The 27,275-nt window shown below is 40.5% G+C and overlaps 1 protein-coding gene across 2 annotated transcripts in view; it reads left to right on the top strand.

Moving 5' to 3' along the window:
• lmbr1 (limb development membrane protein 1) overlaps positions 1–27,275 on the top strand; it is a 60,830-nt gene that overhangs the window by 30,755 nt on the left and 2,800 nt on the right. For both annotated transcript variants that reach the window (XM_061965808.1, XM_061965807.1), the window contains exons 9-15: positions 2,465–2,537; positions 9,497–9,586; positions 11,165–11,241; positions 11,389–11,466; positions 21,953–22,026; positions 22,261–22,351; positions 22,730–22,796. In XM_061965808.1, coding sequence (XP_061821792.1) covers positions 2,465–2,537; positions 9,497–9,586; positions 11,165–11,241; positions 11,389–11,466; positions 21,953–22,026; positions 22,261–22,351; positions 22,730–22,796 — 550 coding nt within the window. The remainder of the gene's footprint in view (positions 1–2,464; positions 2,538–9,496; positions 9,587–11,164; positions 11,242–11,388; positions 11,467–21,952; positions 22,027–22,260; positions 22,352–22,729; positions 22,797–27,275) is intronic.

Here is a 27,275-nt window from a genome sequence, read left to right as displayed (position 1 = left end):
TGTAAAAATGAAGCAATGCTACCACGCTAGCAAGCGTTAGCTAGCCGGCTATGAGCCACCAAGCTGCTAACTGTCGCCAAAAGGCACCATTTAAGTTTTTTCCCCCATGGCATCCTGGATCAAGGCTTTCAGCAGCTTTTGGACGTTTGAGGTAGAAACGTAGGAAGCGCCATCATGAAAAGTAGCCAGCGAGTATTTTGATTCCTTCCGTCCGTCCGTCCGTCCGTCCGTCCCCCTTCTTCTTCTTCTTCTTCTGGCCCACCAGGTGAATTAAGTGCTATTGCATAGTGCATAGTAGGCTACCGCCACCTACTGCACCTGAGGTGTAACTACAAGCAGCATTCACAGACAGTCCCATTGCTTTTATGAGCGGTCGACCGAGTCAAAAGCCGAAAAATCCATTTGTGGCGGACGTAATTATTTCGTGGCGGGCCGCCACAAATAAATGAATGTGTGGGAAACACTGAAATGTGGATTGTTACAGTTATGCCTTGATTGTCAGATATTCAATACGTCACGTGTTATACAAGTTAATCATATTCATATTGCTGCATGATGGTGTCTTAACCTTCTCTATGTTGTTCTAAAGTCTAATATTGCTGGGCGATCAGCCTGCTGAACACTGTGATTGAAAACTAATAACCACAACCCCATTCATAATCCTCAATTGATGTTCTCGCATTTATTTAGGTAGAAACATCACAGATTACATTACCAAACAACAATCCATATTTTATGTCCTTAATGCGCCAAACTGGTATCTTAACACAGAGGTTTTTTTGGGAGCCATGTTGCTGTCTGCTGTCATTCCATCCCGCAGGAAACGTTATGGAATCGTTTGGAAAAATTGGCAGGTGATTCGAAGAAATTGATACACTGGGAACCGGTTCTGAACAAAAAACGTTTTTTGATTCCCATCCCTAGTCAATACTAGTGGTTGGATAAATATTTTTTATCATCAACATTTTTTTGTTTTTGCTATTGTTTAAAAACGCAGGAAATAAATCCCTGGACACAGGAGGGCTTTGAGGGCAAAAACTAAATTTTAAATCAGAATAAACAATATGAAATAATTTGAATATATAATTGATATTGTTACACCATCATCCTGTGTTTTTGTCTGATTACAATTGTTTTCAATCAAAAATGTAATCATTCAATGATCTTGACCATTTAAAGTATCAGTATCAGCATTGGTATGACCAATACTGCCCCTGTAAATTCATGTTAAGTATTCGAACATGCAATATGTTACAGCATCAGCAGCCAAATTAGGAGCCTTTGAAATCCGTTTTGAAATGTTTCATACACCAAATAATATATATCGTTATCGCAAAAGGCTGCAATATATATCGCAATATGGATTTTAGGCCTAGTCGCCCATCCCTACTGTAGATAGAAACAGCTTTGTTCTTGTCGAAAGAGCGACCTGCCGGGACTTATGGGCTGGGCTTGCCATCCAATGTACCCTTTCCTTTGTTCATTTTTGCTGACAATTTTTACCCGCTTGTAGCGCAAATGCAACTGTAACTCAGCTGCATCTTTCCACACTATGGGATGGACCGAGGGTAATACAACTTGGTAGACGGTATGGGGTAACAATATGAAAATGTTATCCATCCATCCACGGTAATTGTGATGAAACGGTTGTCATTATTATTGCGATATTGTTGAATGTGCTCAAAAGGTACTGTTTTCACTAAGTTATTTTTCTTTAAATAACTAAAATAAATAGACACACTGTTAGAAAACCCACAATTTTTCATGTTTTGTTTCTTTTGCTTCACTGATAGTCTTTGAGTATTGTATCTGTTTTCATAGCTGAACTTTTATTGTTTTAAATACTATTTTTTACTGTGGCACTTTAAGATGTATATAAGTGAAATGTGCGTGACTGTTATTAATATTTATTATTTGTAGCGGGCATGGTGGCGTTCTACTGTGTTCAGCGGTCCTTGAACGCACCGTAAAAACACCAGTATAGAACAATCACTTTGTTTCAAGCTTGCAGGTTTAATGTACACAATGTAAGTTTAGATTACGTTAATGTCTTTTGTTTTCATGGTGGCGTTAAAGATAGTGAGCTGGCGCCAGTCAGTCCGTGAGTTTATCAAAGTGCAGTGGTCAATCACGGTTTTTTGATAATTGTAATTCAAAACTGTAGTACTAACCCTCAGGAGTTCTACAGCGGTTATCATTAATACAGTTTATCATTACATCCCTAACTTCTTATAATCGCGGTTTTTTTTTTCAGCCCAAGAAAATATACATGTTACTTCGAAAATGTTTCTACAATCAAATCCAATTCTTGAAGGAGAACTTTAAAAGAGTGAGGCACAAGTCTGAAAGCGGTCTTCCTGCATCCAGCAGAGGACTACAAATACGTCACCGACTCATTCTCCCATCTGCCATCTCTCCAGTCCCACTTTGGGCCTAATTATAACCCATTTCATGTCCTCTTCAGATCCTGGAGGACCTGGATGAGCAGATTTACTGCATCCATTTGCAAGAGGAAGCCCTTCAGAGGAGATTAAACGGTATGTCTGTCGGAGACGTGTTGGCACATTAAAAGGGAGCGGTGGGGTCTGATGGCCCTTATGGGTGTGATGGAGCCACACTGATATCAATTAGCAGGCACACACACACACACACTTGACATGGACATGGACATGTCTCTGCCTCTCCATGACAAGAACTATGCTTTAAGTTCGCAAATATTTGAAGCTTTCACTTAAAAACTCTAAACGAATTGCTGCATTTATGAATGGCTAATGGTATGGAAAATCATCTTTGACGAGAAGGTTTGGCTCATGTCTGTAGTCACTGATTGACTTTTCCACACGGATATTAAAATGAGCACCCGCTTTGCCCTCTTTGACTTTGCTATCAGGCAAAAAGTCTGAGGAAGTGAGAGAATGGAGAAGGTCTTCTTTTGCCCTGAGCCTGCATTTCCTGTTCATGCCCCCCCGGTGCAAATTCCTTGTTAACACTGAATAATGTCAAGAAGCAGGAAGTATTTGGGCCACGTTCCAAAACCTACTTTAATATTAAGTCAAGCATGCAACCAAGTGTACAAATGAAGAGGACGAGAGTCTTTTCACACCACGGAGGTAAGGCAGATCAGGCCCTGATAGTGCATGTTTTTAAATACTACGCCAGCCTCCTCCATACAGTGCCACCTGAGCGCCTCATTCCACACTTTGACAGAAAATTTGCAATCTTTTGCTTATCATGCCTTTCATGTATTCAGGGGCACAAAGGAGAACTTTGGTCATCATCTGGTTGTTCAACACAACATTTTCAGTCCTGTAGGTGTTTATGTACATATTGTGGACATGCTCACACACTAGCTTCAAAGCATTGGAAGTTTTCTTTCTCCCTTGTAGTTCACGGAAAGTTCAATGGACGCACCCCAAAGACTTTGATTCCAAAAGTCAGAAGCGGTGCTGTCGACGAGCATGTGTCTTCTGCATTGTATTCAGCTAAATAATAATGAAGGTGAGGGAGGAACCTGAAAGTATTGAGGTGTCTAAGGCATACTCACACTACGCCAATCATACCGGGCCTGGGCCCACTTTATATCTAAATAAAGCATGGCACAATCACCCTTTTTTGGCACGATTGGAAAAGGAGGTATATGGTCTGGCATAATTCCATGTACATGCCCAGTGTAGCGGAGTACACCTGGGTGGCTTTCGTATGTTGTTGGCTAGAGTTGCGTGATATAGACAATATTCGATATAACGATATACATTTAGCCAACGATAGAGCTTTTAATACTTTCGTGATATTGTGATAATGCATGTTGATGACACATGCTAGCTGTCTCCTGAAAATTTACAGCGTCAAAAAATGAACGTGTCCTCAACGCACTATAGCATTCTCGCTAGCGGCTAATGTCAAAAACCAGGACTGCTTATAACAGAGCGCTTATATCCGAGATTTAAAATGCAAGCCGATATCCCATACTTGTTTCTTTGCTGATATCGGACCGATATCAATATCAGATCGGGACACCCATAGTGCACACTCGCAGTGCTACTGCTCACCTTCCTTGTTTGAAAAACAAAAACAAAGTTATGTCGATCTTTAGCTATAAGCTAATGTTAGTGAATAAGACACCAGATGTTTTGGTAGGATCTTACGAGGTTCACCATGGCATTCACTACGCCAACTAGCAATAGGGGGGCACGTAACTGAATTTTTGTTCGCAACCTAAAGCATAACAATTAGCCGAGAGTCAGCTCGTACCCCAAAACACTAGTAAGCTGTGGCACTAATATCCTGAGGTACTACTGAACTTCTAATGGGAAAAATGTTGATTGTCTTCTGACTAATTACAAATGAAATTTGATATTTTTTAATTATTATTATTTGAAACTCGATATTGCCTGTCACTATAAAGTTATATAAGCCTTGCTTGTTCAATATTCAATGCAAAACTTGTTTGGCTCCATATCAAAAAGGTTAATTTGTTCAACCTTGGCCCGCGGCTTTGTTCAGTTTTAAATTTTGGCCCACTCTGTATTTGAGTTTGACACCCCTGCACTAGAGTATAAGTCGCATTTTTTGGGGACATTTATTTGATAAAATCCAACACCAAGAATAGACATTTGAAAGGCAATTTAAAATAAATAAAGAATAGTGAACAACAGGCTGAATAAGTGTACGTTATATGAGGCATAAATAACCAACTGAGAAGGTGCCTGGTATGTTAACGTAACATATTATGGTAAGAGTCATTCAAATAACTATAACATATAGAACATGCTATACGTTTACCAAACAATCTGTTACTCCTAATCGCTAAATCCGATTAAATCTTATACGTCTAGTCTATTACGTGAATGAGCTAATAATATTATTTGATATTTTACGGTAATGTGTTAATAATTTCACACATAAGACGCTCCTGAGTATAAGTCGCACCCCCGGCCAAACTATGAAAAAACTGCGACTTATAGTCAAAAATACGGTAATGCGTTTGTTTCTCTCGCATGTTATTAACGGCAGCCAAAGGAGTGATGGGACAGGAAAACATGTCGGGGGGGGGGGTGTAAATGATCAGTGTGAAGAGAGGAAGGGGGAATATGCACCTATGTCCTTTGCTGTATGAATGGAGTTCAACAAGTTGTGTTATGGAAATGAGAGTGCATGGATGTAGTGTTACCGGTAAGTGTCGTCCTTGTAGGACCCTGACATGCAGACAACAGCACTGGTGTCCAGATGCTCTGCGGCACTACGACCTTGCCAGAGCCTCCGTTGTCTCAGCGCGCTCTTTTGCATATTTGCCAGTGACGTCATTGTAAGAAAGGTTAGAGAGGGTACGTGGCTTTGCTGGCTGCCACAAGCCTCACTCAGCATCTCTGCCTCGCTGTAACTCAGTGTGCCAGCAGAAGAGAAGGCAGGATATATTTAACTTCAGTCAGCGGTGACGTCACTTATGATACTGCTGTTGACATGCTGCCAAGGCTCCATTACTGCTTCTATCAAGTCATGATACTGTCCTTTGTTTCTTCTACTTCACATGATGTATTTGCTATTAAGTGCATCATATCTGTCACATCAATTGATCTACCGGCTGACTTGTGAAGCACACAAATAACACACCAGTTCCCTTGGGAATGAGCTGGTTGGTGAGCTTGTCCCTGACATTTTTTTTAATTTAAGCCAATAGATGTTGTTTTTGTCTTCCAACAAGGTGAAACAAATCTGAATATGTAGGCTGTTAACTTTGGGGTGTAACGATACACCATAATCACAGTTTGGTAGCTCAGTTTAAAGGTCATGGTTCTGTCCTTTTTGGCATAAAAATGTATTTCATCCATTTGACTTGTTGCTGACTGACACAATAATGCTAAAGCTGTACTGACGCTAGCGCTCCTGCCCCTTCACGATAAGGAAGGGAGACAAGAGAGGCATTTTGATGCGTCTCCCACGGAAGATAAATAGTATTGAGCTGCAAAACCTAACACAGCTTATAAACTTTAAAAAGTTTTAATCTTTTTATTTTATGGGAAAAGCTATCTGTCCATACGACATTAAACCTTTTCTTTTTTGGCAAGTATTCATGGTTAGCTTAGCCAAGGAATTGCACACTCAAGAAGCTAAACTGAACACACAGGCTTCTAGTCTTTTTTACTTGCCTTCCTTGCCCATTTCTGATGGCCTCACAGACAGTCAGAAATGATAGAACTCTTAAAAATACAAACTTTTCTTACTCCGGGGTTAAAAAAAAAATCTAAGGGAGCCACAAGTGGCTCCAGAGCCACGGGATGCAGACCAACGTGTTGGGCGATATGACCTAAAATCTATATATTGCAGCCTCTTGCAATTACAATATACATCACCGCTATACTATTTGGCATATAAATGATAATAGAAGCATTTCAAAACAGGTTACAGAGGGTCCTAAATGGGCTATGGTGTACAATATGTGGTAACTTATTAAGTCATTTATGGTTGTATTATTTTCTCAAAATTATTATTAATGTACTTGCTAATTTACTGTTCATATCTGGTTACTTTCTGTTTTAACATGGTTCTATCTACACTTTTGTTAAAATGTAATAATCACTTATTCTTCCGTTGTTTGGATACGTTACATTAGTTTTGGGCGATACTATATTGCGTATTGATTCGATACCAAGTAGTTACAGGGGCAGTATTGGTGACACCAATGTTGGTCATTCATAATTTCAATATCATTAAATGATCAAAATGTTTTATCACAATTATAATGGAAGACAGTTTAGTGGTGTAACAATGCTAGGATCCGGATGACAGTGCGGAAATATGACCATATCACACCAATTCTCAAATCCCTTCACTGGCTTCCTGTTCCACTCAGGATTGAATACAAAGTCTCCCTACTAACCCACCAGTGCCTCCATGGTAATGCCCCCCTCTACCTCAAAGAACCACTCACCCCCAAATCCTCCACACGACACCTCCGCTCCGGACAGGCTAACCTCCTCCAACCTCCGAGGACAAAGCTATGAACAATGGGAGAACGAGCTTTCTGCTCCGCCGCTCCCAGTCTGTGGAACGCTCTCCCTGACCACCTGAGGGAACCACAGACTGTTGATGCTTTTAAAAAAGGCTTAAAACCCCTTTTTTTTAAAGGCCTACTGAAACCCACTACTACCGACCACGCAGTCTGATAGTTTATATATCAATGATGAAATCTTAACATGTCAATACGGCCGGGTTAGCTTACTAAAGTGCAATTTTAAATTTCGTGCGAAATATCCTGCTGAAAACGTCTCGGTATGATGACGTCAGCGCGTGACGTCACGGATTGTAGAGGACATTTTGGGACAGCATGGTGGCCAGCTATCAAGTCGTCTGTTTTCATCGCAAAATTCCACAGTATTCTGGACATCTGTGTTGGTGAATCTTATGCAATTTGTTCAATGAACAATGGAGACAGCAAAGAAGAAAGCTGTAGGTGGGAAGTGGTGTATTGCGGCCGACTGCAGCAACACAAACACAGCCAGTGTTTCATTGTTTACATTCCCGGAAGATGACAGTCAAGCTTTACCATTGGCCTGTGGAGAACTGGGACAACAGAGACTCTTACCAGGAGGACTTTGAGTTAGATGCGCAGACGCGGTACCGTGAGTACACATGCAGCTGCGGCTTCCAAACATTTGATCGCTTGCCCGTACGTGCGTGCTGCTATGTGCATGTCACTTACGTAACTTTCGGGACTTTGGGGAAATATATGTGCTGTATGAACTTTGGGGAGGTGAACGGTACTTTGGGCTGTGGGATTGAGTGTGTTGTGCAGGGAGTTGTATTGGCGGGTTATATGGACGGGAGGGGGGAGGTGTTTGTTATGCGGGATTAATTTGTGGCATATTAAATATAAGCCTGGTTTTGTTGTGGCTAATAGAGTATATATATATATATGTCTTGTGTTTATTTACTGTTTTAGTCATTCCCAGCTGAATATCAGGTCCCACCCGCCTCTCACAGCATCTTCCCTATCTGAATCGCTCCCACTGCCCTCTAGTCCTTCACTCTCACTTTCCTCATCCACAAATCTTTCATCCTCGCTCAAATTAATGGGGAAATCGTCGCTTTCTCGGTCCAAATCACTCTCGCTGCTGGTGGCCATAATTGTAAACAATGTGCAGATGTGAGGAGCTCCACAACCTGTGACGTCACGCTACTCGTCTGCTACTTCCGGTACAAGCAAGGCTTTTTTTATCAGCGACCAAAAGTTGCGAACTTTATCGTCGATGTTCTCTACTAAATCCTTTCAGCAAAAATATGGCAATATCGCGAAATGATCAAGTATGACACATAGAATGGACCTGCTATCCCCGTTTAAATAAGAACATCGCATTTCAGTAGGCCTTTAAAAAAGCCTTTTTTTTTTTAGATATATGCAAACTAGTTCTAGCTATTAGGCTGTTCTAATTTATAATTTTTATTTATTTTTATTATCTTTTAATTTAATTTTTTTAATACACTGTAGCACTTTGAGGTTGTTAGCTCAATGTAAAGTGCTTTTTACAAATAAAATCTATTATAATTATTATTATTATCAATGGAATGTTTTTATTATATCATACTATTGGCTCTAATTTAAATACTTTGGTTTTTGCCCTGTGTGCCCTAATGGGACTTATTTCCTGAGTTTGTAAACATTACCCCAAAAAAACTAAAGATTTTTTGAGAGTAAAAAATATCGATCTAACCACTGTAGTATCTACCTAATACTATACTACTTGGTATCGTTACGGTTGATATTTTTATCAATCCGCCCTCCTTTGTTTACATTCAAGAGTTCTAGCTTGCGGTTAGCATATCCTCCTACGGTGTGTCGTGTAGCATGTTTAGCTATTCCTTGTCTTCCAGTGAAGATACCTGTGTTTATTTGCCGCCATGGAAGCGAGGATTACTGACTAGAAGTGGCTTTGCACTGTGAAGGGACGTTAGCCAATAACAAGAATGCTACAGTGCATTGAGGACGCGTTTGTTTGCTTGTCGTTGTCAAAATTAGTTAGTGTCAGAACATGCATTATCACGATAGTATTTAAAGCGCTATCGTTGGCCAAAGCTATATAATTCACAACAAAAGCAAAACCTACTCCTGGTTCCCATTTAATTTTTTAAAGTTTTGCCCTAAAAGCCTTCCTGTACTTACTCCCTGACTTTGTAAACTGATTTTGTCATAAGAACAAGAAAAATATTGATGTAATCACTTTAGTATTGTTTATATAACTGACACTGTACCAAGTATTGGTACTATGGAGATTTGGATCGATCACCCATATTTTACGTTGAAACTGTAGTGGTTAGCGGTTTGTGTGTTAGATGTGTAGCATTCCTTGTTTTCTCGTCCTGAAGTGATAATGATACTTAAAATAAATGCTTTTACGCCATGGAGAGGAGAATTACTTATGGATGGACATTAGCCACACTGAGACAATGTGCTGGTTGCATCTTGCTCCCAAATCTAGCTGGTGTTTTTCTTCTTCTTCAGGATCATCCACATGCACATATGCCAGAGGAGGCTTTGCCCATCAGCTCAGTAAAGAACTGGATAGTATCCGAAATGTGAGAAATAAACTTGGTAAGTATTTGCATTGTGTTTTGTCTTAAGAATCAAATTTATATTTGCTTCCCAAGAAGCAGTTTGACATATTGCTGACAGACAGGCCCTTTTTGCCCGTCTGCTTTTATTTCTTAATTTGGACTTGGACCAGAACTGCCTGATAATTTTTCATCCATTTTAGGGTATTATAAATGAGGCCTGAGGCTTTTGGGGAGCAGTGCGGGGGTTGAGGAGGGGCATATAGGCACTTAGGATATTGGACAAGAAGCAAACTTTATGTTGTATCGAGCCTTTTAGTGATGTCATTAATTTAGAAGGATGGCGCTTATAAAGTGCAGCTGGCAAACTTGTCGAGCAGGCAGGGCGGCTGCACTTTGAGAAGGAGGACTAACAAGGTTGGAAATTGAGTGGATTCAGGGACCCCCTGGTCATCACATACACTCCACTACACATGCCACTGTCCATCACAAGCTAATATTATACAGTACATAGAAATATATCATCCACATACTGTGTGTATACTGCAGTCTTAGGGTGCAACAAAACAGATATAAAAAAATAGTTTTTCTTCTGATTAATTCAGGTAAATTACATTTCACAGGTATTTTTTTGACATTTAAGTGGCAAGAAACTTCATCCATCCATCCATACATACATTCTTTACCGCTTATCCCTTTCGGGGTAGCAGGGGGTGCTGGAGCCTATTTCAGCTGCATTCAGGCGGAAGGCGGGGTACACCCTGGACAAGTCGCCACCTCATCACAGGGCCAACACAGATAGACAGACAACAGTCACACGAGGGCCAAGTTAGTGTTGCCAGTCAACCTATCCCCAGGTGTGTGTCCACTTTCTGTAAAATTGCAATACATGGAAATGGATCATTTGAATTGTTTTGTATTGGCTGCATTTTAAATTTATCAGTGAACTATGTTGAATATCACAGTATCATCAGATCTCAATACTATATCGTATCTTGACTCAAATATTGTGATACTTATTGTACCGTGCAGTCCTTGCCAATATGCAGCTATATATATAAATATATATATATAGCTCTATATAAACACATATATATATATATATATATATATATATATATATATATATATATATATATATATATATATATATATATATATATATACATAGCTACTGTATATATACATATAGTTATAAATGATGGTTTCATATTATATATAACAGTTTTGACGTATTATGTAATGATGATGACTGCCGCTAATTATAGAGGAAGAGGTTCATTTTTGAAGAAAATAGCCGAGGGGAGTGGCTGTGATGAGAGGAGTGTGTGTTTGGTACACACAACTACGATATGATATGTTGGGGTTGTAAGTGAAGCCTCAGGCTGAAGCTTGAATTGATTCATTATCAACACTGGCAAGTAACAAGGAGTAATTTAGTAGCTATCACCTTTTAAAATGCGTTGTAAAACAACACCTGCTCAAGCTATTGTCATCCTATAGAAAAGATGCTTTGCATATGTTGGCTGAATTTTGAATGTAGCTTTTGCATTGTCTGGTGTGTGTGTACCTAATGCTGTGGCCCTATATTGGTGTAGACATGTCATGTCTTTTCCAGAAAGGAGAAAGCGAGCTTCAGGTTGGGAGAAGAACTTGTTGTATCCCATGGTGATGCTGATCCTGCTGGCAGGAACGGTGGGTGAGCTAGCAGCTGTTTACTCATGACCAGTCTGGGTTAGAACCAGCGTGTGTTTAATGGCTGTTCAGGATGCTCGTTAATAGCCAGCAACAATCATCAAATGGGATGTGTTTGTTTACTGACAGTCTTCCTCTTGTCCTCAGACAATCTCAGTTCTTTTGGTGGCTCTCAACATCCTCTACCTTCTCGTAGATGAGACTGCCATGCCCAAAGGATCCACGGTAATCCTGCTCTCTAACTCAAGCATAACATAAGTGTTTCTACACACACCCACACACACACACACACACTATCTGACCTGCCATGTTCTCCGTAGACATAAATCAAATTCCGGATATGCTCAGGTGCACGGTTGGAAGAAAAGGCCCGAGCAGATGTTAATCAGGGCCCCAACTTGTGTTCCCCTGACTTTTGTTTTGGAAGCTCATTGAAAGTCGCGTCACAGTAGATGCAAAAGGAGCGCGCGGCATGTCTCAAGTGCACAAGGCTCTTCCTCCCTCGTGCTGAGGCTCACATGCAATGTGTTTGAAACTCTCCTTATCTCCACGCATCGACACTCGCAGAGCTGTGTGTGTGTGAGTGTGTGTTGTGTGTGTGTGTGTGCATTCTTGACTCAACCAAGGCTACATCGTGCATCTTATTCCGGCCTCGTTTCGTATATTTATATATATAGCCTGTTATTTGCGCACTATTGACAAATGATGTGCCGAAAACTTGACCACCGGAAAAAGACTTCGATCCCCAAAAACCGCGCTAAATCAGATTAGAAAAGTATTGAAATACATTTTGGTACCGGTACCAAAACAACACTAGTTGTAGTTCTAGAGTGTTTATTAGTAGTCAGCGAGAAGGTATATCTTTGACGTGCGACCTAGGGCGCGAAGAGTTGCCAAATGGGAAACATTTTCGGAGTTCTTTGCATGCATGGTGTAGAATTTTATTTTATTACATTTTCAATGATAATAATGTGAGTAAATTATCTACCAAAAAAAAAAAAAGTGCCAAAGGAGGTTGGTAGATGCGAATACATCTAAAGGTATAAAATATAGTGTATAAATGCACTGAATTGCAGGAAATTTAGTCTTGATTTTCAAAATTTATTTTGGGTTTTGTGCAGATATAAATGTTCATCTTTTTTCTCAATTTTCCCTTTTTTCCCCTCAAAGGGTGCACACATACAAAATCCACTTCCTCCTGTTCATTCCTGGCATTTCCATTGATTGGTTTAGGACTAGATTGCTGCCACTACATGCTGTTCAAAGCACTAGGAACAGAAAATAGTCTTCCCCAAGGAGTACCCACACAGCCTAACTCTTAGTCCTTAAGAAAAGACGCCATAGTGCATCTTTGCAGCTCGGGTAGACAACTCCTACTGGGAGGACAAAATGATGCGAGGAAGTGTCCGTCATGACGTGGAGCAGCAGAGACTGTGGGAAAGTCAAATGTTGAGTGGGGAGGACACAATGGATTTGCCCTGTCAATGTTTGCCTTCCCTTCCCTGCTAAGCATGCTGAGCAGCACAGCATGGAAGTGCTGCGACACCATGATGATGACGATGAAGAGGGCAAGCAGGTGCATTAGGTTGAGGAAAAAAAGTAAAGCCTGAGGGGGGGGCGGAGGCGAGCCAAAAGCTTGTTTGCACGAAGAGGGACTAATAAAAGTCAGTACTTTCTTAAGTGGATGATAAGTCCAAACGCTTTAGTGATGCATTGCTGACTGTTACGTCACAAATTGTTTGCTGACGCACAAGAGTTGAAATGAAGTCTTCGACTTTGGAGTTTCGTAGTTGGATCCGAAATGTTAGATGGTTAAAATCTACGGTGTTGTTTTTGTTTTATTAGAGAGCAGAGCGAATGGCAAGTAAATTATTCTCTTTGGCGACTTTCTACCTCAAATAAAAAGGCTAAAACACTGCGATGAACAAATAAACAGGGCAGAGATTGGATGGTTTAGTGAGGTCATCGGATTGGCCTTGTTGCTGGCAGAGTGACAAGAAGACAATCAAACTGGACTATCTAGATTCAACTCAATTGTTTTGGCAACCACATTTCCAGGAAGTTAAGACTTGCCCCTTCACTATTTGTCTTATTTTGTATATTACAGAGAACCACCTCTATGGTAGACATTTGACTTGGGTGTATTTATCTTGTCAGAGGATCGCTCTGCTGTTTTTCAGCTAGTCAAAGATCATCTCTATGGCTTCGTTCACACTGCAGGGTTGGATGTCCAATGGGTCCAGGTCGCATATGGGCAAAAAAATTGCAACTGACCTGCGGTTTGTCAGCACTCTAGTGTTTTTAAGAATCTGCTGCTGCAAAAATTTGAGTTTCTCACAAGTTTTTTTAACTGAACTTGTGGGCCACCAGTTCAATAGCCCGAATGATGAAAAAGAGAGGACCTAAGATGGAACCTTGAGGAACACCACTAGTATAACTAAAGATGTAGAACACACTGACTGCATCTGAAGCTACAGCAACACCTGAAAAATAAATCACATTGCAAAAAACATTTGTAAATAGCAAAAAGGAGAGGACTTAAAGGGGTGCTTTGAGGAATGCCTCAGTTGTTTTTCTAGCAAAGTTACAATTAAAATGTCAATATAAAGATCTACCAAAGTGTTTTGATAGCCCAAATTCCTCTACAACTCTAGTGTATTTTTTTTTTTTTAAGAATTTGATGCAAAAATGTTTGTTTCCAAATTTTGAACTCAGTAGCCGGTATGGTGTCATCCCTGGGTCGATTTGGCCCCCAGTTTGACAGTTGAATAGCCCTGATCTAGTGCAAAGGTGCCTCTACCTTTAAAATATGTGATTCATCTGTTTTTTAAGGCGAAAATGGTCATTCTTGTCAGGGAGGGGGGCTCGCTGCCTAAAGGCCTGGGATGATAATCAATCGATGGAAATGAACTTGATCATTTTCTGGCCTAGACAAGGTGCGTGCGTGTTTGATGTCCTCGTCTCTCGGCAGGCAGCAAATGAGTTCATTCTGTGCATCTGGTTTGGCACCTGGTCGCGTTTTTTCCATGGTGGGAATACAATGAATGGAGTGAGCCCTCTTGTCATCCAAGTCAAATCTGCGTCATATTTGATATTTACACTGCATTTGTGATGTCCTAATGCTAAAAATCTCTTGTTATCAACATCCAGGAATACATAGTAACTGTTGCAGTGACTATCTTGAGTATCATTGAGTGGAATAACATTTATAAAATGTGTTAACTACATATTTCTTCTGAATGCTGCTGAATGTGATAATACCATTTATATTTTCTCATAGTTTACAACTCAATTACTGTTTATTAGTATGCTACTAATCACTAATTAGCTTCTATGCTAGGCGAAATTTGGGAAAGTTACATTTGTGTATATGAAGGGAATCATAATTTAAATCATATCTACTGTGCCTTGTACAAACCCCGTTTCCATATGAGTTGGGAAATTGTGTAAGATGTAAATATAAACGGAATACAATGATTTGCAAATCCTTTTCAACCCATATTCAGTTGAATATGCTACAAAAACAAGATATTTGATGTTCAAACTGATAAATATTATTTTTTTTGCAAATAATAATTAACTTAGAATTTCATGGCTGCAACACGTGCCAAAGTAGTTGGGAAAGGGCATGTTCACCACTGTGTTACATGGCCTTTCCTTTTAACAACACTCAGTAAATGTTTGGGAACTGAGGAGACACATTTTTGAAGCTTCTCAGGTGGAATTCTTTCCCATTCTTGCTTGATGTACAGCTTAAGTTGTTCAACAGTCCGGGGGTCTCTGTTGTGGTATTTTAGGCTTCATAATGCGCCACACATTTTCAATGGGAGACAGGTCTGGACTACAGGCAGGCCAGTCTAGTACCCGCACTCTTTTACTATGAAGCCACGTTGATGTAACACGTGGCTTAGTATTGTCTTGCTGAAATAAGCAGGGGCGTCCATGGTAACGTTGCTCGGAAGGATCCATATGTTACTCCAAAACCTGTATGTACCTTTCAGCATTAATGGCGCCTTCACAGATGTGTAAGTTACCCATGTCTTGGGCACTAATGCACCCCCATACCATTACAGATGCTGGCTTTTCAACTTTGCACCTATAACAATCCAGATGGTTATTTTCCTCTTTGGTCCGGAGGACACGACGTCCACAGTTTCCAAAAACAATTTGAAATGTGGACTCGTCAGACCACAGAACACTTTTCCACTTTGTATCAGTCCATCTTAGGTGAGCTCAGGCCCAGCGAAGCAGACGGCGTTTCTGGGTGTTGTTGATAAACGGTTTTCGCCTTGCATAGGAGAGTTTTAACTTGCACTTACAGATGTAGCGACCAACTGTAGTTACTGACAGTGGGTTTCTGAAGTTTTCCTGAGCCCATGTGGTGATATCCTTTACACACTGATGTCCCTTGTTGATGCAGTACAGCCTGAGGGATCGAATATAAAGAACAGTTGAACCTTGATTTACAATCTTAATTATGTTTTAACATGGTTTAACCAAAAAGTTTGTATAGTGAAGCAGAGTTCCCCATAAGAATCAATGTAAACATGAGTAATTGGTTCTAGCCTTGACAAAAGTTCCTATTTTAGTAAAAACTGCACACTTTGAAGACACTATAATGTATTTGCTGTACTTTGGAGCGCACCGGTATGTTAGCCGCACCTACTCAATATTAGGGTAACATTTTTTTTCCATATGTTAGCCGCACCACCAGTCATAAGCCGCAGATATATACGTTGTAAAATTATTTATTTACACGGAAAGATTCTGTAATTGTTTCTTATTTACCTTAAATGTTTCCAAACGCTGTCTGTAAAACGGCTGATCAAACACAACAGTCATCATTATGGACCCACTAGCTGCGAACCCAACAGACTCAATAACTCCACTGTGACGTTTTGGTGAGTTTACTGAGGAATTTGTGAAACAATACAAAAATAATGCCATTGTAAGTTAATAATACTAACCCAGACCCTAGTCAACGTGTCAGCATATTAGGTAATGCTAACGACAGTAGCGTCATTACATCACGATAGCACGTACAAATATGCATGAATACACTCCTACAGACGTCGCACACGGAACGCTTTAGTACGTATAAATGGTTTTAGTTGTACTGGAAGACAACATTGCTTGGAGTGATGAATGAAGAATCCATACGAGTAGAAACGCTATGGACGGCTAGAAGACTGAACGGCACTGCACTTAAGGTTGGAAGCACAACTAGTAAATGGAAGGACACTGCAGCAACTGCAGTGAGCAAACCTATCCAAAAGATGGCGCCATAGCACAAACAATATAACACATTGTCAGTGTTTTTTTAAACATTACTATTGTCGGCAGCGAACAAAAATCCATAAATTAGCCACTCAGTCTTATAAGCTGCAAGGTTCAAAGTCTAGGAAAAAGGTAGCAGCTTATTTTCTAAGATTTTTTTGTGTGTGTGTGTGTGTGTGCGTGCGTGCGTGCGTGTACCGTATTTTTCGGATTAAAGTCGCTCCGGAGTATACGTCGCACCGGCCGAAAATGCACAATAAAGAAGGGAAAAAACATATATAAGTTGCACTGGAGTATAAGTCGCATTTTTGGGGGAAATTAATTTGATAAAAGCCAACACCAAGAATAGACATTTGAAAGGCAATTTAAAATAAATAAAGAATAGTGAACAACAGGCTGAATAAGTGTACGTTATATGAGGCATAAATAACCAACTGAGAAGGTGCCTGGTATGTTACCGTAACATAACGTAAGAGTCATAACTAACTATAATATATAGAACATGCTATATGTTTACTAAACAATCTGTCACTCCCAATCGCTAAATCCCATGAAATCTTCCTCCCCGGTGTCGCCTCTGGTATGTCCTTTCTTTCTGTTGCTCGATCGCCGTTTTCTGCTGCATATTTCACTACGTCCAGCTTGTAATCTGCAGTATATGATTTCCTTTTCGGTGACATTTTAGTTCAGTCCTTCTCAGTTTTTATAAGTTACCGCCAATGTTGAAATAATCAATTTTAATAGCTACGGCAGTAGCATATAGCATATAGCAGTTAGCATCCTATGACACACAATGCACTTCTGCCATGACCCTCCCCCGCCGAATTCTTATTGGTTGACGTGTGTGTGACGATTGCTGCCATTTGCTTCGTCTCTTACGTGAATGAGATAAATAATATTATTTAATATTTTACGGTAAAGTGTTAATAATTTCACACATAAGTCGCTCCAGAGTTTGTGTCGCACCCACGGCCAAACTATGAAAATAACTGCGACTTATATTCCGAAAAATACGGTATATATAAGGGGGGTAATGGCTCAACAATCTATTTTTATCCAAACAACCCAACAACATTACAGCAACCTTAAATGTCAACATGCACAAACACAAAAGTCTCGTTGGTGCGCTCCAAAACATTAACCACCATGTTGCTACAATAAAAACAAAACAAAAGGGAAATTATTTTACCTTGTGTGGCATTGTTGTACGCCCTGGGAGTTTTGTAGTGATAGACGAGCAGGGGCTTCACGTAGTTACCGCTAGCGTTAGCACAAACTAGCAGTGTGAGGCGATTTTTCATCGGCTTCTGTCCTTTATTGCCTTCTCCTTCACTGTATGCTGAGGCATAGTTTTCAGTCTCATCACAATTAAAGACTTGCTGCGGAACAATGCTGCAGGCTAACTAGCTAAAATGCTTGCTCAAAGCCGTTGTCTAGCAACCTGAAACTATACAGAGAGACTGTAAGTTTGGACAAAAGCTATTCGAAATGGCCCGTGATTACAGAATGTAACAAGATGTGACGTAGGAGGACCCGCCTCTTCCAAGTGGCTGTGACTGCGTGCACAGGAAGTGATGACTTCAAAATGGCACCCCCAAAAGGCTTCAAGCGGCATGCAAAAACGAATGAATTAAGTGTTTCTCCACTATCCTTACTATATATTTTTTGAATTTCCCTGATCACATCTGTGTATATATGGTGGTATGGGGCTAAACTCCTCCCTCATGGTGCTGCTGTACACTTAAAATCTGCAAGTTTGCTGTCTAAAGAAGTGCAACATGACGTCAGATACAGTATTGTGATCAATACAACACTGGCGTGGAAACTGGGGTGCCGAACATTCAAACGGAACCTTTTTTATTTAAAATGAGAATTCAGTCAGACAACAGTAAATGATGTCAAACGTTCTGCCCTACGGTTATTTAATAGTCAACTATTGGAAATTGATGAGTCTGTTGCAGTCGTAATACACTTGGGTCTACGCCACATATAACACAAATCTTCACTGGGATTCCTCCAATGAAGGATGATGCAGAGCAAACGCTTTGTCTTTGGAGTGCCTCCCATTCCTTAATCACACATCCTGCTCATCTGTCACTGCAAGTACACAATAGAAGTATACCAAGCTCAGTCGCTTTATTCTGCTCTGCAATGACTGCAAACACCACCCCCCAGTTCACCCTTTACTGCTACTGCAATGAACAAAAGTCAACTGAGAAAGTTTGCGGTCCTAAGATAGCGCATATACCAGCGTGCACACACACACACACACCCTCCCCTCCATTAATAAATGACATCACATGGTGTCTGCTAATTGGCGGTGTAAGGCAGAGAGCGAGCACTGCAGCATGGCTCTGCAGTTTGCTCCAAGGGTTGACAGTAGCATAAAAAGGCATGAAACAACCTGCCAGACCACCCCTCCCTACCCCCGTCTGCCTCCTTTTACCAAACAAATCAAGATAACGACCCTCGAGGTGGCTCAGAAAGATCTAAAATGTAATTAGAACGAATCATCTAAAAGTTGGACTATATTCCAAAATGTGACTTAGGGCTGTGTTTTGTCTTTCCATACATTTAATGAAACCTGTCAGCTTTTATTGACACTGTCACAAAGGTCATAATTCTACATGATATTTATTATTCAGCTCGTACTGCATTATGCTGAAAAGTGTTGCTTGCGATTAATAATGACAGACACACCTCACTGCAGTGACACAATCCTCAAAACGACCTTGCTTTCAATTCCAAGAAACCGACTGCTTTATATTTCACAATCTTCCATGGACATGAATGGAAGTTGTTTTTGTCAAGCTAACTTCTTTGGCTGAGGTCTCCCAGCAAAAAAAGTGAGCCATTGGCGGTCACGTCTTCCTTGTGGACTTGAGAGTGTCGCACACAATAGGACACAAAGAATGTTGGAAAAGCAAATATTTATCATGCAGGCTATGTGCGGAGCATGTCTTGTTCCTGCTTCACCTTCAAAAGGCCTCATGTGTTTGCTCAAGTATTTGTTGTGTTGTTTTGATGTTTTTTGGCACGCACGCTCCCCTCATTCAAATCAATGTGCCGTTTTTTTGTTGGAACACCTGTTCACATATTGTACCGTGTCGTGATTGGAACTTCCATTCACTACCAAGCCACTTGGATCGGGTCGCTCTTTTAGTGGGGGAATGCCTTTTTGCTAATGCTACATTCACACCGCGGGGTATTGTGCCCAATTCAGATGTTTTTGGTTAAATAACTGACAATCTTTTTATGTATTGTTCACATTACAAAAAAATGGGTGTAACATGAACAGAATAGGTCTCTAAAGTGACGTGAAACAAATTAAAACGTCAAACGTGCTGTAAGTAAACATGGCTACAGTTATGAGTCCTGGCGCATTTGTGGCAATTTCAAGGATTTTGTGCAACCAAAGTCGACATCTTTCTCCGCCTAATTGATTTGCGTAGGAGATGAAGTAAGAAGAGTGCAAGCACTTTGGATCTGGCAGTTTGTGAGACAATTGCGTGATGTGTGTTCCGAGGATCACGGTGGTGAAGGTGTCAGAACCAGAAGTGGTGGGACATAGGTATGGGCGATGTGGCCTAAAACTAGAGTTGTCCGATAATGGCTTTTTTGCCGATATCCGGTATCTCGATATTGTCCAACTCTTAATTACCGATTCCGATATCAACCGATACCGATATATACAGTCGTGGAATTAACACATTATTATGCCTAATTTTGTTGCGATGCCCCGCTGGATGTATTAAACAATGTCACAAGGTTTTCCAAAATAAATCAACTTAAGTTATGGAAGAAATATGCCAACATGGCACTGCCATATTTATTATTGAAGTCACAAAGTGCATTATTTTTTTTAACATGCCTCAAAACAGCAGCTTGGAATTTGGGACATGCTCTCCCTGAGAGAGCATGAGGAGGATTGGGGGGCTAGGAGGTAGCGGGGGGTGTATATTGTAGCGTCCCGAAAGAGTTAGTGCTGCAAGGGGTTCTGGGTATTTGTTCTGTTGTGTTACAGTGCGGATGTTCTCCCGAAATGTGTTTGTCATTCTTGTTTGTTGTAAGTTCACAGTGTGGCGCATATTTGTAACAGTGTTAAACTTGTTTATACGGCCACCCTCATTGTGGCCTGTATGGCTGTTGACCAAGTATGCTTGCATTCACTTATGTGTGTGAAAAGCCGTAGATATTATGTGATTGTGCCGGCACGCAAATGCAGTGCCTTTAAGGCACGCCCCCAATATTGTTGTCTGGGTGGAAATCGGGAGAAATTCGGGAGAATGGTTGCCCCGGGAGATTTTCGGGAGGGGCACTGAAATTCTCCCGGGAAAATCGTGAGGGTTGGCAAGTATGACTGGGAGACTCAACTGCTCTGTACTTCGCCCTACGTCCGTGTACCACTCCGTACAGCAGCGTTTTAAAAAGTCATACATTTTACTTTTTGAAACCGATACCGATTATTTCCGATATTACATTTTAAAGCATTTATCGGCCGATAATATCGGCAGTCCGATATTATCGGCAGTCCGATATTATCAGACATCTCTACCTAAAACCTCTTTTGATATATTGCAGCCTCTTGCAATAACAATGTTACCACGATATATTTTTATTTTGTACCACGGACCGGTTTAATGTAGGCGTTATTTTCAGGAACCGGCTTTCCACTTGTGCCAAATAAATACAGCAAAAATAAGTGCATGAAAAATACAACTACCATATTTTTCGGAGTATAAGTTGTATCAGTCGCACTGGCCGAAAATGCATAATAAAGAAGGAAAAAAAACATATATAAGTCGCACTGGAGTATAAGTTGCATTTTTTTGGGAAATTTATTCGATAAAAGCCAACACCAAGAATAGACATTTGAAAGGCAATTTAAAATAAATAAAGAATAGTGAACAACAGGCTGAATAAGTGTATGTTATATGAGGCATAAATAACCAACTGAGAAGGTGCCTGGTATGTTAACGTAACATATTATGGTAAGAGTCATTCAAATAACTATAACATATAGAACATGCTATACGTTTACCAAACAATCTGTCACTCCTAATCGCTAAATCCCATGAAATCTTATACGTCTAGTCTCTTATGTGAATGAGATAAATAATATTATATGATATTTTACGCTAATGTGTTAATAATTTCACACATAAGTCGCTCCTCAGTATAAGTCGCACCCCCGGCCAAACTATGAAAAAAACTGCGACTTATAGTCTGAAAAATACGGTAGTTGCATTTGAGAGTGTGCATGGACACTTGGACTTAACACGTAGGTCTGAAAATACAAAAAAAAAAAAACTATTTGAGAAAAACTAAGTTAGTGCATGGAAACGTAGTGATTGACATAAAAAAAATCTGCCTGATTGTAATGGAGTTCTTTATTTTGTGACTCAAATAACACAGCTCTTCTTCCACTTTGCAGGAACACGGCATCGGGAGCATGTCCCTGTCCACCTTTGGCGTGACCCAAGCCGTGTTGGAGATCATCCTCATGTTGTATCCTTTCAGTGACCCCCCACCACCCCCCATCATGCTCCACGGCCAAGAGCAACAATGTCAAGGCAGCTTTGTTTACTCAGGACATAGTTGAGTCCCACACCTTCCGGAAGACATGTTGTCACCTTTTATGAAACGCTGAAAAGGTGAAGACTCACGCCTGCTGAGAACGACGACTTGGTGAAGCTGCTTTCTTTCATTCTTGATTTGGTCCTTGACTGATTGGCTGACCAGTTATTTGATGGCTTCCTCTGTGCTGGGATTCTACAGCCTTCGCCTTTTTGAGGGGCTCACTCCCAGGAAGGATGATACAACCATGACAACGGTAAAAATGGGCTGAAGTGGGGGCAAGGGTGCTGAGAACCTTGTGAAGGTGTTTCATCTATTTCCTCCAAATACCCACTGATGTTGTCCCTCAATGGCTTTAGTGGAGCTGTCCAATATTTGTTTGTGGGCTGCGCAAACACCAGCAAAGTGCAAGCTCTTTTCTTGTACATCAGAGGGCGGGAGGCAGTGGGGAGGCCCACAGTGGTACCTATTCACTTGGTAATGAGTTTGGGAGTGGTGGGCCTTGTTAACTGGCAGTGGAGAAGCTGGTAATGAGCAACTTGACAGGCAGCGACTGTACAATAAGTGAACATCAAGTGCTGTGTGAACGTGTGTGGCCGTCCACTTGTCATACTTTTCAAACTTTCATTTGTAGATCATTGGATGCTGTGTGTCCATCTTAGTGCTGAGTTCAGCCCTGCCAGTCATGTCCAGAACTTTAGGTGAGTACAGCTCTGTGTTTATGTGCCATGCTAACTGGATTGTGAATCGCTCATTGGGCCACACGAGTCTGATGAAACCCTCCTGCCGCCGCCCGTATGTCGCTCTTATCCCACAGTGACGTAGCTGCTAAAATTGAGGGGAGCAGCAGCATCGCATCACAATGGCTGCAATAAACATGCGGAGTGCACAGCACAGCTGCTCAAATAGCATCACTGTGTGTGTGTGTGTGCATACAGTGACTCACGGGAAGCTTTACAACTGATCAACAGGTTCTGCTTTGTGACGCTGAATAGATGAAAAGGAATCCGTGAGTGCAAAAGAAAAAGAAAGACCCAAAACTATAAATGGGGATTTGAATGTTTTTTTGTGCACGTCTGTGGGAAATGTGCACGGACAAAAGTGTCAAAGCGCGTCACGCTACATGCTTGACTTCACAACTTTTCGGTAATGCTATTGTTTTCATCATTAGCGCCATCTACAGGACGGTAGAAGAACATGAGTGAGTTTAGCACAAGTAGAATTCAGCCTGTTAGCATGCATGACGAAGGCCATACTTGCCAACCCTCCCGAATTTTCCGGGAGACTCCCGAAATTCAGCGCCTCGCCCGAAAACCTCCCGGGACAAATATTCTCCCGAAAATCTCCCGATTTTCAGCCGGCTCCTTGCGGACCTGAGTGAGGACAGCCTTTTTTCATGAAGGGAGGACAACAGGTTGACAAGAACTAAATCATCCAGACTAGAGATAAATTGTATTATTATGTTTATCTTACCTAAAAATAAATATATTTATTATTATTTTTTTTTTTAAACGACATTTTTACTATATTTTGCTAAAAACATCAAAATTAATTGTATTTTTATTTGTATTTTTTCTGACCCCTTATTACATCCAGCCATAGAATTATAAACATATTTGAAATAATTAATTTTAAATGATCATAATAATTCATTTAAAATTACCATATTTAATTATTAGAATAATTGCTTGTTTATCAACAACTTTAGCATTTTAATCATTACATTTTGAAGCTCTCAGAAGCCAAGTTATGTTATATTCCTTCAGATTTATTTATGCAAGTTTGAAGTATCAATTATCTAAACACAGTTTTGTTTGCATATTTTCAGGATATATATATATATATATATATATATATATATATATATATATATATTCTAGCTGTCAATATACTCTTCCCTCTTAACCACGCCCCCACCCCAACCACGCCCCCGACCACACCCTCACCCCCCACCTCCCGAAATCGGAGGTCTCAAGGTTGGCAAGTATGGACGAAGGCTGTGTCTCAATTCGCACACTCAGGGCATGATCTACTCAGGTCCCAAATAACAAGCGCTAAACAACGTGTGCAAACTACAAAATTGTGTGTTCTATTAGTAGGCACATTATGGGTGCAATTAATGTGCTAATTAAATTAGGTTTGTGCGTGTTTTTGCGAGACACTCATTTCATTGACCGTGGTGTTTCAGGATGTTGTGGAAGATTAAGCACAGAACTATAATCTGTACCACCTTTCCTGGGATGTATATATAAACACAATCTAGACAACAGAACATATTTTTAGCACGATGAAACAAAGTCTGCATGATTTGCATTGATGTTGATGGGGAAGGGATCCACATTTTCTACGTCACGCAACCATGTGACTGGCTAGCTCAGTATCTCTCATAATAGTTTGGGAATCTCTGTGAGATTGATACCATTTTGATCATATCTACATACCGTATTTTTCGGACTAAGTCGCACTTTTTTTTCATAGTTTGGCCGGGGGTGCGACTTATACTCAGGAGCGACTTATGTGTGAAATTATTAACACATTACCGTAAAATATCAAATATTATTTAGCTCATTCACGTAAGAGACTAGACGTATAAGATTTCATGGGATTTAGTGATTAGGAGTGACAGATTGTTTGGTAAACGTATAGCATGTTCTATATGTTATAGTTATTTGAATGACTCTTACCATAATATGTTACGTTAACATACCAGGCACCTTCTCAGTTGGTTATTTATGCCTCATATAACGTACACTTATTCAGCCTGTTGTTCACTATTATTTATTTATTTTAAATTGCCTTTCAAATGTCTATTCTTGGTGTTGGCTTTTATCAAATACATTTCCCCACAAATTGCGACTTATATATGTTTTTTTCCTTCTTTATTACCGTATTTTTCGGACTATAAGTCGCAGTTTTTTTCATAGTTTATGAAAGTTGCCTAATGTTTTTTTCCTTCTTTATTATGCATTTTCGGCCGGTGCGACTTATACTCCGGTGCAGCTTATACTCCGAAAAATACAGTACTCATAAACTTCATAAATCAGATATATATGATAATAGTTTCAATATAAAGGTAACTTGTTTATCCACTTTACTGGTACTTTAAAGACACGCAATCCTCATCACACAAAAGCTTAATAGATCAGCTTTGCGTGTGCTATAAAGTTTCACTTCCTGAAGCTTCTTTTTGGAACTACCTCAGGTGAAAAATGGTCCCAAGAATGTTGTCGATTTGCAAACCTTTAGTAGATCAGGTCTTTAGTGTCTTTTGAGTGCGAGCACATTGAGAACTGCGCCAAAATGCAGTAGACCGACAGTACTCGGATGTTGCACTCAAAATAATAAGTACACAGTAAAGGACACTTACCACCTTCAATAGTTGTCATCGTGGCTAAGTAGCAGAAGGTAAGGAATTAATTTGCAATAATGGATATTAAAGGGGAACATTATCACCAGACCTATGTAAGCGTCAATATATACCTTGATGTTGCAGAAAAAAGACCATATATTTTTTTAACCGATTTCCGAACTCTAAATGGGTGAATTTTGCCAAATTAAACGCCTTTCTAATATTCGCTCTCGGAGCGATGACGTCACATCGGGAAGCAATCCGCCATTTTCTCAAACACAGAGTCAAATCAGCTCTGTTATTTTCCGTTTTTTCGACTGTTTCCCGTACCTTGGAGACATCATGCCTCGTCGGTGTGTTGTCGGAGGGTGTAACAACACGAACAGGGACGGATTCAAGTTGCACCAGTGGCCCAAAGATGCGAAAGTGGCAAGAAATTGGACGTTTGTTCCGCACACTTTACCGACGAAAGCTATGCTACGACAGAGATGGCAAGAATGTGTGGATATCCTGCGACACTCAAAGCAGATGCATTTCCAACGATAAAGTCAAAGAAATCTGCTGCCAGACCCCCATTGAATCTGCCGGAGTGTGTGAGCTATTCAGGGACAAAGGACCTCGGTAGCACGGCAAGCAATGGCGGTAGTTTGTTTCCGCAGACGAGCGAGCTAAACCCCCTGGATGTCTTGGCTCACACCGTCCCTTATGCCACCGAAGATGATCAAGAGAAGAATATTGACCCTAGCTTCCCTGACCTGCTGACATCAACTCCAAAACTGGACAGATCAGCTTTCAGGAAAAGAGCGCGGATGAGGGTATGTCTACAGAATATATTAATTGATGAAAACTGGGCTGTCTGCACTCTCAAAGTGCATGTTGTTGCCAAATGTATTTCATATGCTGTAAACCTAGTTCATAGTTGTTAGTTTCCTTTAATGCCAAACAAACACATACCAATCGTTGGTTAGAAGACGATCGCCGAATTCGTCCTCGCTTTCTCCCGTGTCGCTGGCTGTCGTGTCGTTTTCGTCGGTTTCACTTGCATACGGTTCAAACCGATATGGCTCAATAGCTTCAGTTTCTTCTTCAATTTCGTTTTCGCTACCTGCCTCCACACTACAACCATCCGTTTCAATACATTCGTAATCTGTTGAATCGCTTAAGCCGCTGAAATCCGAGTCTGAATCCGAGCTAATGTCGCTATAGCTTGCTGTTCTTTCCGCCATGTTTGTTTGTATTCACTATGTGACGTCACAGAAAAATGGACGGGTGTTTATAACGATGGTTAAAATCAGGCACTTTGAAGCTTTTTTTAGGGATATTGCGTGATGGGTAAATATTTGAAAAAAACTTCGAAAAATATAATAAGCCACTGGGAACTGATTTTTAATGGTTTTAACCATTCTGAAATTGTGATAATGTTCCCCTTTAAGAAGAAGGTAAATAATGCTAACATCATTTCCTTTGACACTGTCACAATTTGGGTACAAGTACGTAGCATTATTGAAGTGTACTGACCGAAGTATTACATTCCAAAGCTTGATTCTGTGTGGAGCACTGTGTTCGCCCATGCTCCACCTCGCCAATACCACAACAGATGTTCTCACGTGAACAAAATCAAGAAAGACATTGATGAGAAGCTGACCACAGTATCGGCTGAGGTCTGCCATCATCACTGCCCAGTGTCTCTTCTTCGGCAATTTTGTTAAAGGTCCTCGATGCCTTCCAAGTGCTTACTGTGGCGGTAAATACATCTTTTTGACACTGAATCCATTAGCCAATCAATTTGACCACTGAAGATGTAACAGGAGATGCAGAATGTAGTCTTCAT

This window comes from Nerophis lumbriciformis, linkage group LG07 (assembly GCF_033978685.3).
Source record: "Nerophis lumbriciformis linkage group LG07, RoL_Nlum_v2.1, whole genome shotgun sequence".
Lineage (NCBI taxonomy): Eukaryota > Metazoa > Chordata > Actinopteri > Syngnathiformes > Syngnathidae > Nerophis > Nerophis lumbriciformis.
The sequence above is the reverse complement of the archived record's forward strand: the minus strand, read 5'-3'. Positions and strand labels throughout refer to the sequence as shown.